The sequence below is a fragment of the Acomys minous genome (assembly GCF_964271855.1).
Source record: "Acomys minous genome assembly, chromosome: 3".
Taxonomy (NCBI): Eukaryota; Metazoa; Chordata; class Mammalia; order Rodentia; family Muridae; genus Acomys; species Acomys minous.
In genome coordinates, this window is record NC_140485.1 from 61,328,006 (window position 1) to 61,342,592 (window position 14,587).

The 14,587-nt window shown below is 46.8% G+C and overlaps 1 protein-coding gene across 1 annotated transcript in view; it reads right to left on the reverse strand.

Moving 5' to 3' along the window:
- VAPB (VAMP associated protein B and C) overlaps positions 1 to 12,966 on the reverse strand; it is a 40,308-nt gene extending 27,342 nt beyond the window's left edge. Inside the window, exon 1 of the mRNA XM_084775022.1 lies at positions 12,779 to 12,966. Within this exon, the coding sequence (XP_084631148.1) occupies positions 12,779 to 12,836 (58 nt within the window). The 5' untranslated portion in view covers positions 12,837 to 12,966. The remainder of the gene's footprint in view (positions 1 to 12,778) is intronic.
- Positions 12,967 to 14,587: the final 1,621 nt, after the last annotated feature.

Here is a 14,587-nt window from a genome sequence, read left to right on the forward strand (position 1 = left end):
TGGAAAGGGCAAAACTGTAGAGGTAGAAACCAGGCCCTGGCTGACAGGGTGAGGATGGTGAACCTGTCAGCTTCCAGCAGACACCAGGGCACACAACGGGCCTCTGTGAGTTTAGGCTCCTGTTGGAGCAGTACAGCCAGCACCAGGACAGTCATCAGTAGGCATTCGTTTTGTTAAGGGCTCCTCTTTCTGCACAATCTCTCTTGAGCCACCACTCACAAATAAGTAAATTAAAATGCAAGAATTTAACTTTGTAAAAGAGGAGCTCTTGGCATCCTGCACCCATGTGTCAAGTTCTGACCAGCCCTAGGATTCTGAATGTGAGTGCACACAGGAGCAGACCAACAAGGGGTCACTGACCCTCTGTTTTGCATACAAATCCCTTCTCTTCCTCTTCTGGAGCTTAAGAAATCCTAGTTTATGAATATGCATCCTTCCTGTGTAATCTATCTCCCGGTGTGGCTGCCAGCCTTTGAAAATCACACTGCATGTGTCGCCACACAAGTTCCATACCAAGATAACACATACCCTACCAGGTCTCAGCCTTGCAGACAGAAGCTTAAGTTATTATCTTCAGCACAGCTCGAGTCTACATGAACAGGCTGCATCAGTTTGCTCTCTTGCAAACACTTCCCTCTCCATGACCCTCCAAACAATAAGCAACCGCATTCCCTTTATGCCTACAGAGAGCCTTCGGGCAGAAGCAAAGCCTTTTGATGACTGCTGCTGGGACAATAAAACAGTCCTTGAGGTCTCAATATGACAGACTCTGTACATGGGAAAATATATTAAAATTGGGAGACATGGGCCTTCTAAAGTCAAATCTGCTGTTCACACTTACCCTGCCACAGCCTGCTCTCACCGAGCACCAAGCCCCAGCTTTCTGCCTCCCTGCCTGGCTGCAAGGCCCGTGTTTGCTCCTCTAGAATGGAAATCACAGATCCCATGACTCTCCTGCTGCTCACCAGGGCGCTCAGCACGGAGAACAGTTCCAGCAGCAGGAGAGCAGCTCAGCAGGGCTGAAGGGAGGGCCAGGCAGGGGACTAAGGCTGGGCTCTTTCCCACATGTCCTCTGCAGTGTGGCTCCTCCTTCAGCCTCACCATCTTCTCTATGGACCTATTCTGCGTGTCTGCTTCCGTGTCCATGGACTGGCCCGATTCATCATCACATCCAGGCTAGAACAGGGCACCAACAATGGCAAAAGGGCTGGATGAATGACAGGCCAGTGTGAGCTTTCCTATGTTGTTGAGTGTACCAAACAAATAGGAAGCCCTTTTAGTGTGTGTTGTTCTCACAAACGGGTTTGTCAAAATTAATCTTGTCAGAGCTGTTCGGGGTTTTACAGTTTCCTTCCTTCTAAAAAACAAAGAAAGAGCAGGCTTAGCAGCACATGCCTGCGATCCTAGTGCGAGAGAAACCGAGGCGGGACAACCAGGAGGGTGAGGTCAGCCTGGGCTACATGCCTAACACAATTCCGAGTGGAAGATCATGGAAGGGAGACAGAGAGGCCATGTAACATGTTCAGAAAGGATCAGCTCTTCAACAACCATTAAGTCTCCAGTTGTTTTCCCTAAATCTACCCTCTTGATTAAATATTAGCTTACACATTAACTCAATGCTTTGGAAACAAAATCCATTGCAGCTGGGTGGTGGAGAGGCACGCCTTTAATCCCAGCACTTGGGAGGCAGAGGCAGACAGATCTCTTGAGTTTATGGCCAGCCTGGTCTACAGAATGAGTTCCAAAACAGGCAGGGCTACACAGAGAAACCTTGTCTCAAAAAACCAAAAAAAAAAAAAAAAAAAAAAAAAAAAGGCAGAGCAACTGGTATGTTTTTAACAGCACAGGTTAAAGCCTAATCCTTCAGTCTTATTTTGAAATAATCACATAAGGGACCCACATATAGACAAAATTGTTTCAAAGAAATTTTAGACCCAAAGTATCCTAAAGTAATAAAGTACCGCCCCCGACATCCTCATGAAAGAGGTGCTGCCAAGCGACATCACACCCATTATACTATTACAGCCAAGGAAGCAACACCCAGAGCTGTCACTGACAGCAACAGCAAAGGGACCTTGGCTCAGCTTGGCAGAAGTAGATGACAACCCCCGACTGGAGGCTCACTTGATTCCTAGCTCCCTAGCCCCTTAAACCTCCTGCCCCTGGGTCCTTCACAGGTGGGAAGGCTGGCGTACAGCCAGCACTCTCTTAGCTTAAGAATTCAATGATCCAAGGTGCTAGAAAAGGCCTGACAACAGACTTGGGAAGTGACCTAGAAAACAGGGTGTTAGGCAGGAAGGGCAGCCCAGGAAACAAAGGAGCTGAGGCTCTGGGCTTGGGAGACTCCTCAGGAGCAGCATAGGTACTACACTTCTCTGAAGGACATGGCACAGCAGTGTGAAAGAATGAACTGATCTGTACACATGATCTGAAAAGCATGTTGAAAAACATGTGGATAAGAGACCATACTAAACTCCTCTGGTGAGTGAGGAAAAGCAGGAAGTGTAGGCCAGCAACCAGGAGCAAAGACATACCTAAACTACTCACTAAGTTTCACTTATCTCATTAAAGAGAGGTCTAAATTAAGGTTAGTGCCCCCACTAATGTCTAGCTATGCTATGTCTGCCACTTATTCAATTATCTGGCTATTTCTACGCTTTCTACACAAAGAAAGCTCCTGTAGCCAGACATAATGGCACACACCTTTAATCCCAATACTGGGAAAGGAGAGGCACACGGATCCCTGTAAGTCTGAGGCTAGCCTTGGGTACACAGCGAAAATGAGTCTCAAAGAAAAGCTTGGTAGCAAATGACATTCAGACTAGGGCATACCTCTGTGAAAAGGCTCCTGCCTACAACACTCTATGGGTTCAAAATATTGTCTCAACCCATGACCTAAACCAACAGACCTACAGCAATGGTTGTTATAATTTATAAAAATCAAAGTTACTGCTTAGAACATGTTCAGCACAGCAGTGGTCTCAGTAATTCTAGAAGGACCTAACTTTCAACTCTGACAGAAGTTGTTATCGGTATATGAGATGCCCTCACTTATCTAATGCTAGACACTGTTCAGATGGATATGGCAGGTCATTCCTGCAACTTCAGCACTTGGAAGGCTGAGGGAGGAGAATTTCTCTGAGTTCCAAGCCAGCCTTGCCTACAAATCAGTCAGTACATACATACACACACACACACACACACACACACACACACACACACACACACACACACATACACCTCCACCTCATTTCAGTACAGCTTTAGTTCAGACAACACAGCCCATAAAGGGCATAGCTGGCCTTCTGTGTCTCTGCTCAACTGTATTTCTCATTTCACCAGTGTGAGAAAGGGCAGCAGGAGGCTGGTCAGTTAGGGTGGATTATGGTTTGGTTTCCAAGTCACTGAAGAACCTAAGTAACCATTCCAGTAAGAGGAGATCTAAATGAAAACTATTTTCTATTTCCCCCATCTCTGCTTTGGGAAGTGTGCTCATTCTTCAAGGCGCTGATCAAACACCTATTTTAGAAAAGGTTAGGGAACCCCTCCCCCCAGCCAGGAGAGGTCACTCCTTCCTCCTGTGCTCTAAGAACAAGCTGTGGACTTCCACTCTTGTGTCTGTAGTCTGGCCCTGGCTTCCAGGCTTTCTGGATCACTATCTATTTCCCATCTCTCCTGACATAATTCCTTACATGTGCACTTGCCACACCTACTCAACCTGAGACCCACTCTCCCCATGCTGCCCCCTCTAGCACTTAGTCACCAACAGCTTCTAGGGGCTCCACCTTCAACACAGAATCTGAGCACGTCTCACCTTTCATTGTTGCTGCTCTGGCCCACCACACATGTCTCCCTTGTCCTGAAGCCTAGATCATCACAAGAGTCACAGAGCTCCCACACCTAGTCCAAATCACCAGATACACTAGCCAGGCCATTTTAAAGACAAACCTCTGCAAGCCTTCCTTGTCCCCATCACAGCGCGATCTTATCTCTCCAGTAGTCTTCCTGTCTGTGCCCTTAAGAGCTCATCTTACCTCTCCATCACTCAAGGCACAAAGCTGCTGTTTCTTGACCTAGGAGTTCACTGCCACCTGCCTTGCCCAGGGGTTAGAATATCTTCCCCCAAGCATCTCAGGTTTACACAGGAGTTGTATACAGGTCAACCTCTCAGCTTAAACATCACCACACACAGTGAAGTGGCTCCCCCAACATCCTATTTAAAATGGAGCCCAGGGGTTAGGATATAACTAAGTGAAAGGGCACATGCTAAGCATGGGCTAAAATCCCCAAGTTCTGTCCTCAGAGCTACAAAATCTTTTAAATCTATTAAAATGTAAAAATAAAACCTTTTTTTTATTTTAAAATAAAACACACGAGTAAAAATAAGTAAAACATAAATAAAAAGAACAGAGCTGTTCCCGAACCCTTTAACCCATACCTGTCTTCACTCAGCATTCACCTCCACAAGACACCAGAAACTGATTTTCCTCACTGGAAGATGAGCTCCATTAAAAAAAACAAAAAACAAAAAAAAACAAGGACTCCCTGGTTTTCCCTCAATAGGAGCAGTAGCATGGTACAGGCAGCAGATGGTGACCTAAGTACCCAGGCTCTGGGCTGGACTCTCAGGCTAGAGAGAGATAGGCACTACTGCCTCCCATCCAGAAGACAGAGACAGAGCAATTGGTCTCCTGAAATGGAGGGCTATTCCAGGGCCCATCCAGAACTCAGAGCAGTGTCTGTGACTAAGAATGCAACTGAGAGCAACATTATCTGTGAAGCTCAAGTGTGGCAGGAGCCTGAGTCTTGAGTTCTATTGTACATTTTTCAAACTAACTAATATTATTCTCCCAACACAGCTGGTAAACAAAGCAAGCTTGCAGAAGCCAATGAATTTTTTTAAGCAGAAGTCTCAAGTTCACATTTCAATTAAGAATTTTCTGAGCCAGGCCTGATGGCACAGACCTGTAATGCCAGCCAACTGAGGAGGCTGAGGTAGAAGGGGGTGGAGCTCAAGGCCTGCCTGGGCAGCTTAGCGACACCCTGTCTCAAAATAAGAAGTTATCCTCCCTCACAAAAGAGGGCTGAGGATGCAGCTCAGTAGTAGATCACTTGCCTAGCAGGCATGAGATCCTGTCAATCCCCAGCACTAAGAAAAAAAAAAGTCTGTCAATTGTATACACAACAGTTCAACATATGACAGAGGCAGATAGAGTGGGGACACAGTACTACATCAATTCTGGGTGTGTGCAGTTAGCAGGGCAGTAATTTAATAATTTAACTGGTTACACAGACATGAGAATGAGGAAAAAGAGAACAGACGATATTTACCTAACTGGACATAAGAACATTTCCAAGACACAGGAACACGTTCAGGGGTAAGAGGGTAAATCACTAAGGAAGGGTGGAGCATGCTGAGTCTAAGGTTTCCATGACAACCAGGTCGGCAGGAGGTCTAGCCAGCCAAAATTGCAGAAGAGCCTCCTGGAGCCACAGAGTAGACAGGGTGTTGTGTGGAAAAAACGGAAGGTATTACTAGTGAACAGCACAGGAAAACCTAAGGCCAGAATCCTGATAAATGGAAACAGGTATCTGGAAAAGTCCAGGAAGAGGCCAGCAAGTCTCCAGGAAAGCCAAGGCCAGGTCAAGTACCACAGAGAGACCTGGTGATGAAGAAGGGGCCACAAAGGAATAAAGAGTGTTGCAACGGCAAAGAGAAGACAGGGAGCCACTTGTCAACCCCACTGCATCCTCAGCTGGTGTGAATGAAGATCAGCCAAGTGAGATGGAGGGAGGCGGGCGCTCTTCAGGGAAGGGTGCCACAGGTCCATCCAGAACAAGGATGGAGGAGACAGGAGAAAGGAGAGAAGAGGCCTGGCAAAATATAGGAGATCAAGGAGCCCTGGGCTTTCCTGAAAACACGGTGCTCAGCCAGTGGGCTGTACACAGCAGGCCCTGGTCAGAACTATGCCAAGCAGGAGGCTTGGGGAGGGGAGAGACAGCCCCAACTAACACAGTACACCACAGAGCAGAAAGGCTGGAGGGGGACGAGGATGCTGGTCAGATGAGAAGTGATAGCTGTACATCATTTTGTTAAAGGATTTAATCTTCATTCTACTGGCCACGGGGCGACGTTAACAAGCTTAAGCAAGATATGATCAAATTTGCATTTCTGAAAGCTGTACCAACGTGGAGAAAAGGACGAGAAGTTCTGTCAATTAGTCTGCCAGAGGAAAGGAAGCCCACCACAGAGGGAACAGGCAGAGGGGCCCATGGCAGTCATGGCCTCCCTGGGCTGTAACGTGAGGGCCACTTGATGAGTTAATGGAAAGAGATGAAGGCAAGGAGAATCTGGTACCAAGGGCATGAATGGCACAAAAGGAAGAACATCCAGGTACCACAACTGTGGCTAAGAATCCACCATTCATGTGACGTCACAGGGTACACTTCAAGCTGTCTTGAACTTGCCACATGCTTTCATGTCATCACTCTGAAGAATGATGACAACCCAGGGCACACCTCATACAGAATCTTAAGTTGTCCTCTACCTATAAGAGGGATGTCACAAGGTCACCCACCTTGCCCTGCTTCTCTGGCCAAGGCTAGCACACAGGACCCACAGTTTGGGGCTTGGGAAAAGCTTTGTGGCACCTGAAGTGCCATTTACTTAAGATGGTGCTTTCTGGGCACACACCCACCTCTCCTGAGTCACATTTTGCCAGTCCCTGAAAGCTGAGGAAACCTCTATCATGCCTGAGCTCTGGTGAGGCACCTAAAGGTGGGGGGAACCACAGCTTGCTGAGTCCAGGGTTCCTGGGGAGTCGGTTATAAATTCTGACAGAACCTGACAAGGAAGGTGAACTGCACACTGTGCAGTTAACAACCTCTAAAGGGTTAGAAGCTGAACCAGCACTAGGAAACTACTCTGGTGTCTTCCCTTGTTAGACATCTGAAGGCTGGAGTCCCCTCAAAAATCTGAATCCGGTTCTTGCTCTCAATAAAAAATGTGGGCAGGATGAATCTGTGCCCACAACTCTCCCATCAGTAATCAAAGGACACCCGCTTCATTAAGTCAGTCTAAGTGGCCTTTCTTGAATAAATCATTCAAGAGGACCCAGTGAGGGAAGCATGCTCATCTTTGCACATAAAAATTAAACACTGGCAAGGTTGGAGAGGTGGCAGGTAAGAGCATTGCCTACTCTTCCAGATGACCCAGGTTCAATTCCCAGTACCCACATGGCATTTCACAACTGTCTGAAACTACAATTCCAGGGAATTTGGCACCCTCACACATATATACATGGAGGCAAAACACCATACAAAAAAATAACTTTTTTTTTTTCAAAATAAGAGAAAGAAATTACCCTGGTGGCATTCATACTTCCTTCGAGGCTGTAAACCCTCTCCCTTACTTTGCACAGAATGAACCTGCATGAACTAGCAGTAAGGAGCTATCAGCAGGGAGGCGGGGTGAGGAAACAGACATATTAAATGTCCTTTTAATATCCTTTTAGACAATCCATTTTAAACAGTGAATATTTATTTTTAGTATTATATATACATGACAAAAATTTTTCTTCTGATATATTTAATAGCACTGACTCCAAATACTCTATGCAAGGGAGGGACCCACAGGTGCCACTGAGGGCCTATTTCTAGCCAACAACAGCTTCTGTTTAAAGGATGCATTTAACATTTTGAAAAATGGAAATTCTAGGAGGTATTTTATTACCACACTGTTACTTTTTAAGGTAATCCTGGAATGCTGCCAGGTTCAGTAACTCTGTTTCCAGAGCAAGGCTCTCTAAGCCACTCTTGTTTCTGAGGCAGCTGCCCAGGTCCCTAGGAAAAGGCTTCAAAGAACCAGTGAACAAGGGCCAAAGCTATCTGGGTGTGATGTGCTGACAATGGCCTGAAATGACAGAAAACGAGGGGGCGGCTGAAAACCATAACGCAACTTTGTTTTAGCACAATTCAAGGCTTTTATTTTATGAAAGACTCCACTGAGAGCTCATCCCGCCTAATGGAAGGCGCGCTCTGTGTTCATCTTCTGTCATCTTGCTGACAGCAGTGCTCCTTCCAGACCAGGTCATCCTCCAGATGGCAGAGCTTTTACCAAATGAGGGGACAGATGAAGCTGCCTGGGAGAGAACTCTTCATCTTAAAACTCAAGCTTCGAGTTCTAACATTCTCTGGGACTTACTCCCTGGCTCCACCCCTGATTTTCTGCTGTTTAGCTTAAGACTATAGGCACAAAATACATCTTTCTGGAAGAAAGACACTGCCTAAGTGTAATAAATAAAAGATGGTGTTAACGCTGCTTAAGAGTCAGGCTCTTTAATAAGCATCAGTTCAGACTAATTACTTCAATAAATCAACACAGGGATGAAAAGTTACTAGGGAATTGCCAGGCTGCCCGCCACAAGCCCTCATTTAGAACCAGCCCTGCCTTCCAAGTACAAGGCCAAGGGCTGCACAAACGTTTTTAAGAAAAAGAAGATAAGAAAAAGTTACCTTGTAGTTCATTTTTCTCCTAGGAATAAGATTCAGAAGTGAACAATAGTGTCAGTGAAGTTTTAAGTTTGACTCAAGCCCAGTGAACTTAATACCACTTGCTTTTTTGATGAGCAAGCTGGTTAATAATTAAACACATGTAGATAATCTATTCAGGATGGATTTAAACTACAGCCATAAAGAACCGTAAGTGTGCTGCTGGCACCTTGCTGTGCTGTACGGTACTCTGCCGACCAGAGCTCTGACCCACTGGGCGAGCAGTGGAATGGTAACTACTGCCGGCAACGACTGTATCCACTGGTTGGGAGGCTGCTTTTATATCACACGTCAAGTTGATGGCCTGTTCTAGCCTGTTCTCTCCATACAAAAAACAATGTTTACTCACAAGCTTGGACTTCAAGTACCCCTGCCCAGTTACTCGACCTGCTCCTGACTTCTCAAATGCCACTTGCTTAGTGCTGGAACAAGGCAAGGAGGCATCGAATCCACAACGTGCTGGTGCCTAAACCCAGTGAGAGACTTAGCTATCAGTCCCAGCCACGACTATGACAGAAACTGTGTGGGGCATAGGGGGTGGGCAATGACCCAAAATATACAGGCCACTGCTTACCACAGAGATCTGATGAGAGAGAAAGGAAGGATACAAGTTAGAGCTCCCAGGAAGATGTAAAAAGTTGTCAGGCCCTAGAAGGCCTGGCACAGAAAAAACGAGACCATGAAGAGGACACTCCTTCCACAGGCTTCTGGAGCCTTCCAGTATCTCAGGAAGTGTCCTTGGATAAAAAACTTGTACTCTGACTCCATAAAGATCAGAAGTCTGGGCAAACCTACGCTGTCTTCCCTTTAGCCTTTCTCCTCTGGGTGTTTACTGATGTGCAAAGCAGCGTGGTCCACAGAACTAAACAAAGTCACAGGATTCTGTGGGCTGTTTTCATCTGTAAGAGTGTGTGTGTGTGTGTGTGTGTGTGTGTGTGTGTGTGTGTGTGTGTGTATCAAACCAAGGGCCCTCTACCACTGACCTACATCATACTAAGCCTTTTTGTGCTTGGTTTTTATTTTATGCTTTCTTGAGATATAGTCCAATTTGATCTTGAACTCACAATCTTCTTCCCTTAGTTTACAGACATGTGTCACCATGTCCAGCCTATTTACATTTAACACATCATACAAATTTCCAGGATATGACCAATACTAAATCCCATACCATCATCTTTAACTGTAGTAAAAAACAAAAACAAAAAAACCCAGTCATTCCCTGAGTGACAAGCACTTTGATTAGCCAGAAGTGGACTTCATTTAGATGAACCCCAGAAATCAGAGTCCTTATTCTAGAGAACATTAAAGAGACTAGTTAAATATAAAGGTTCACTCCCTGAAATGAATTCCCTTAACACAATGAGCCAACTTACTGGGCCTCTTATTTTACTGTGTCAGCAGTCAGCTTAAAGCAAACAAACCAAGAAACTAAACACCCCAGTTGGGCTTGGTGGCACCACATACCATCTGAGCACCAGGGAGGTACAGCAGGACCACAATTCACTCCAGACCAGCCTTAAAGGCTTACTAAGACTTCCTCTCCAAGACAACGACTCCGGGCTAATGCACGGATGGCACTCACAAGACCCCCAGCAGGTATCCACACATCCATGGCCACCTCTCCTAGAGGACATATGGACACCAAACCTCTGGACTACCTTCTTGGCAACCAGTGATGTTGGCTGGAGAAGTGTCACGGTCTTAACACCACTGTCAACCCAAGGGTAAAAGAGTAAGGTGGCACCCAAGGTCACACACACTTAACCGGAAGAACTGGAACTCCACCTTCTCCTTCCGGACCCGTACACTAGAGATAGTGGTGTGTGGAGACTTCAGGGCATCAACCCAAGGGGAGCCAGTCAAGTCATCACACCTGGTGGGTGTGTGTACCAGCCAGTCTGGCCTTCCATTCCATCCCGCATCTCCTACCCATGGCATCCCCAAGGAGCAAGACCCCAGCTTTTGGACCTCTCTGCACAGTACTGGCCATGCCCAAAACACTCCCACCCACTTCCACCCAGCTGTCACTGAACTGTTTTAACCAGCTTCAGAGACACTCTGTCATGATGTGACGTCCCACGTTCTGGGATGCTCGTTTCACCACACTCTCCAGTCTGGCTCACCTCATCTGCCCCTCCTTGCCCTGGATGTAAAGGTGGGTGTTGAGGGAGAGCACATGAGTGCAATCAATTGGACTTGAACTTTCCTGGGCTCTGACACACATGGATACGGACCAATATGCTTAATGTGTGCCACGTCACAAGGAGAACTTCAGGCTACCCCAGTGAAATCACTTTGGCTCTCTGGCTTCCTTTCCCAGTCTGCTCCTCCAGAGAAGCCACTGAGAACATGACAGAAAGTCAGAGGTGCCCCTCGATGAAGTTAGGTCTTGACAACCCCTTTCTAAGCTGAAAATGTTTAAGTAAAAATGCATTTAACCTAGTTCACCTTTCTGAACATCACAGCTGACCTCAACGTGCTCCAGACTTCTGTCAGCCTACAGGTGCACAGAACCATCTAGCACAAAGCCCATTTGATGATAATCTGCTATTCGGATGTGTGTTGAGCTGGTAATACCAGCACTTGGGAAGCAAAGTCAGGAGATTCATCTCAAGTCTTAGGTCAGCCTGAACTACGTCAGAACTACGTTATCTCAGAGAGGGCCAATGAGACAGCTCCACAGGTAAAAGCGCTTGTTGTGCAAGACTGGAGATCCAAGGTCAATCCCTGGCACCCACAGAATGGAAAGAGAGAGAAGTTGTCTTCTGACCTCCATACATCCACTGTGGCATACATACCCCTATACACAATAAAGTAAACGCAAAATAAAATAAATAAAAGCGCATGTTGACGAGCTTACACACATGTGCACACCCACCACAGAGATGGACACTTTGTAGATACAACAGGATGCGAACACACACCCTGTGGCTGTGTGGCTCACTGCTGTGAGCTGAAAGAAGACCGCATGGCGCCACTAACCTGGAAAAGGATAAGAATTCAAAACTCCAAATAGTTGCTACCAAACGCACACCAGTTTCTCCCCACCGACCTCAAGTGGAGTCACGGTAAATAGGGAGCCTCTGGCAACTAGGACCTGTATTAAGTGGATGTTTTTATTTGAAAATGTTTGTGTGTGTGTGTGTGTGTGTGTGTGTGTGCGCTTGTAGGGTCAACTTGCAGAAGTCCAGTTCTCTCCTTTGATCATGTGGGTCTCAGGGACTGAACTCAAGTCTTCAGCCTTGGCAGCAAGCGCCTTTACCTGCTGAGCCATCTCTACAGCCCAACTTTAGGCTTCTTTAGGTTTCTGTTTCCAACTTAAGCACGCCGCCTTTGCTTCCCTGTGCACTGAGTCGCTGCGCACTCTGAACCTGAGAGGCAAGGTAAACAGCCGCAGCTCGGAAGCATTCCCCAAGAGTCTGTGGGTGAAATGGCCAAGTATGTGCAACTTCTGAAATCAGACCTCGACTGTGTCAACGAGATAAGAGCCGCGATCCTACCCGACTTCCCAGCGGCAGAGAAACAGGTGACTCTCAGGCCTCTCAAATCGTGGGCACCTGCTGTGGGATACATGTAGGCAACACACGGGCACTCACAGCAGTCAACCTAAAGTACACCTCCGCCGAGTCCAGCTTCATCCTTTCCTTCGTAATACTTACCACCGCCTGCGGCCATCTTTGCTCACTAGTCTGATGAGTTCTATAGGCCTCCAGTGCCCAGTACGGCGACTCAAAACATGCAACAAAGCAAGGAACAGGCTGGACACGGTCCCCGTCGCCTCATGGCCTTTACATTTGGTGAAGGGTAACATACATACACCCATACATAAATACGTGTGTACACACATAAATACGAGCATGTATGTACACATGCTATATAGTACATGCATATACTCTGCATACATATTTGTATAAAATGCACCTTTTTATTCACGTGTGCATGCTTGCAATGTAAAGTGCACCTTTACCCACAAATGTATACAGGAAGTATACTACACAGAAAGTGTGCACAGGCTTCCTGGGCTGTAGCCCCAGCACCTACAGCAGTAGCAGTCCCGGGGGCTACTGAAGAGATGGGGGACTCAGGCAGATTCCATACACTGACTCCACATGCATGCATTAGGCGCCTGGTGCATGCGGGCCTTAGGCGGACAGCGTCCTGCCCTCAGGGCGCGTCTCTTCCGGCGCCGGGAGCGGAGTGACAGCTCCTGGGCCGGCCGCCCGCTTACCTCGGAACTTGAGCTCGTGCTGTGGCTCGAGGCTCAAGACCTGCTCCACCTTCGCCATGGTCCTCCCCGTCGGGGGCGGCGGCGCGGGCGGGGGGCGGCGGCCTGGGTAGTGGGGAGCAGGGGCGGAGGGCGAGGCCGCGGTACCCGGCGAGCTCACGGCACGCACGCACGTAGGCACGCACGCCCCGACGCACGCACGCACGTAGGCACGCACGTAGCAGGGGCCGGGCTCCGGCAGCGGCCAGAGACTCCGGCGGCGAAAGGAAGACTGCGCATGCGCGTTGTTTCGGGAGGGGGAGGGGGGCTCTGAGCAGATACAGCCCGGGCGGCGGAGGGCGGAGCTTCTGCTGCAGGGGGCGTGGTCTCGCGAGGCTTGGGAGGAGGGGCGGTCTCCAGCGAGACTGTTTACTAAGCGCCTGCGGGGAGAGCTGTTGTTAAGTGCTTTACTTAATAATAATAATTAACAAGAATAAACTTCCACTTTCTTCCCGCACGTGTGGTGCCAGGCTCTGCTGAGCCTGAATATAATAAAGTACTCATTATTCTTACAAACACGATGTTTACGGGTTAGTGATATGTGCCAGGCCTTGTGACAGTTCATAAATAACAATTATAAATATAATAAGCTGGCAATTATTGTTTGCTTATTTCGTGCCACTCTGCTGAATGCTTTCAGTAACTGTCATAAATAAAAGCTATTCTGCATTTAGTGTTTACCAAGCCACAAAGCACTGCACTGAACCATTTGCTAATAGATACCACTACTTGTTTATGCAAAAAATATTTAGAGGTACAATAACCAGAAAATGGCCCGCTTCACACCTTGCTAGGACCTCATGGAGAGAATAAATTGGTTACACAAATAAATCATGTGATTAAAATTGTCTAGGAGCCTAGAGTTGTCTAATGCCCAAAGAAGTCCTGTAAGCTCTTAAGATCATGTGACTAGTATTTCACTGTGTAACATATACTATGTAAAATAGATCCTAATAGCCTCCTCATCAAACATATATATGTGAAGTAAACATGGGTAACTGTTCACCATGATCTACTCTATATTACAGGAACATTCATGTTGTTCATGTATTTCCCATAATAAAAGTTTCCAGTAAAAATTGGGTAATCTCTGTCTTTTAGATTGTGCATCTGTGGTCCATTTATATTTATTATATTTACTGGTGTACTTGCGTTTATTTCTACCACCTTACATTGTTTTTCCATTTGATGTACCATTTTCTTTTTGCCTCCCGTTTCTTGCTTTCTGAGAGTTGTTTTCCTCTCAGTCTGCTCTTTCCTTGCATGGTCCTGCTGCTGTGGCTTCAGTGCTGGTTTTAATTTTTTTTTTTTTAACATGTGTACTGATTTTATGAAAGTCCAGCTCTTATGATATTTTTGCCCTGCTCTCTTGAAGTTTAAGGGCTTCAGTTCACTGTAGTCACCACTCCTCAAATGTATGCCTTAATTATTGTGCCTCTGAAGGAAATCCATGTTTCCCCCAGCCCCTGTTCTGTGTTTTGCCACACTGTCTCTTTGCATTTGTTATACTTTGAGTTCCTTGGGCTTTCTAAGTTTGTTGATTGGGTGTCTTTCATCAAGGTCAAAGGTTTTTGGTCAATATTTTTCTGTCCCGCCTTGCTTGACCAGTAAGAAAGACGCGACCACCAGTTCTTCTCTCAAGGGGTTTATTCTGGCTTTGTTTCTTCTTTCTTGGAGAATCCCCCCAAGCCACTCACCTCATGCTCATTTATACCACCCAAACAGCCAATCACACTAAGACACATCTCACACGCTGATAGGCTCGTAGAGGCG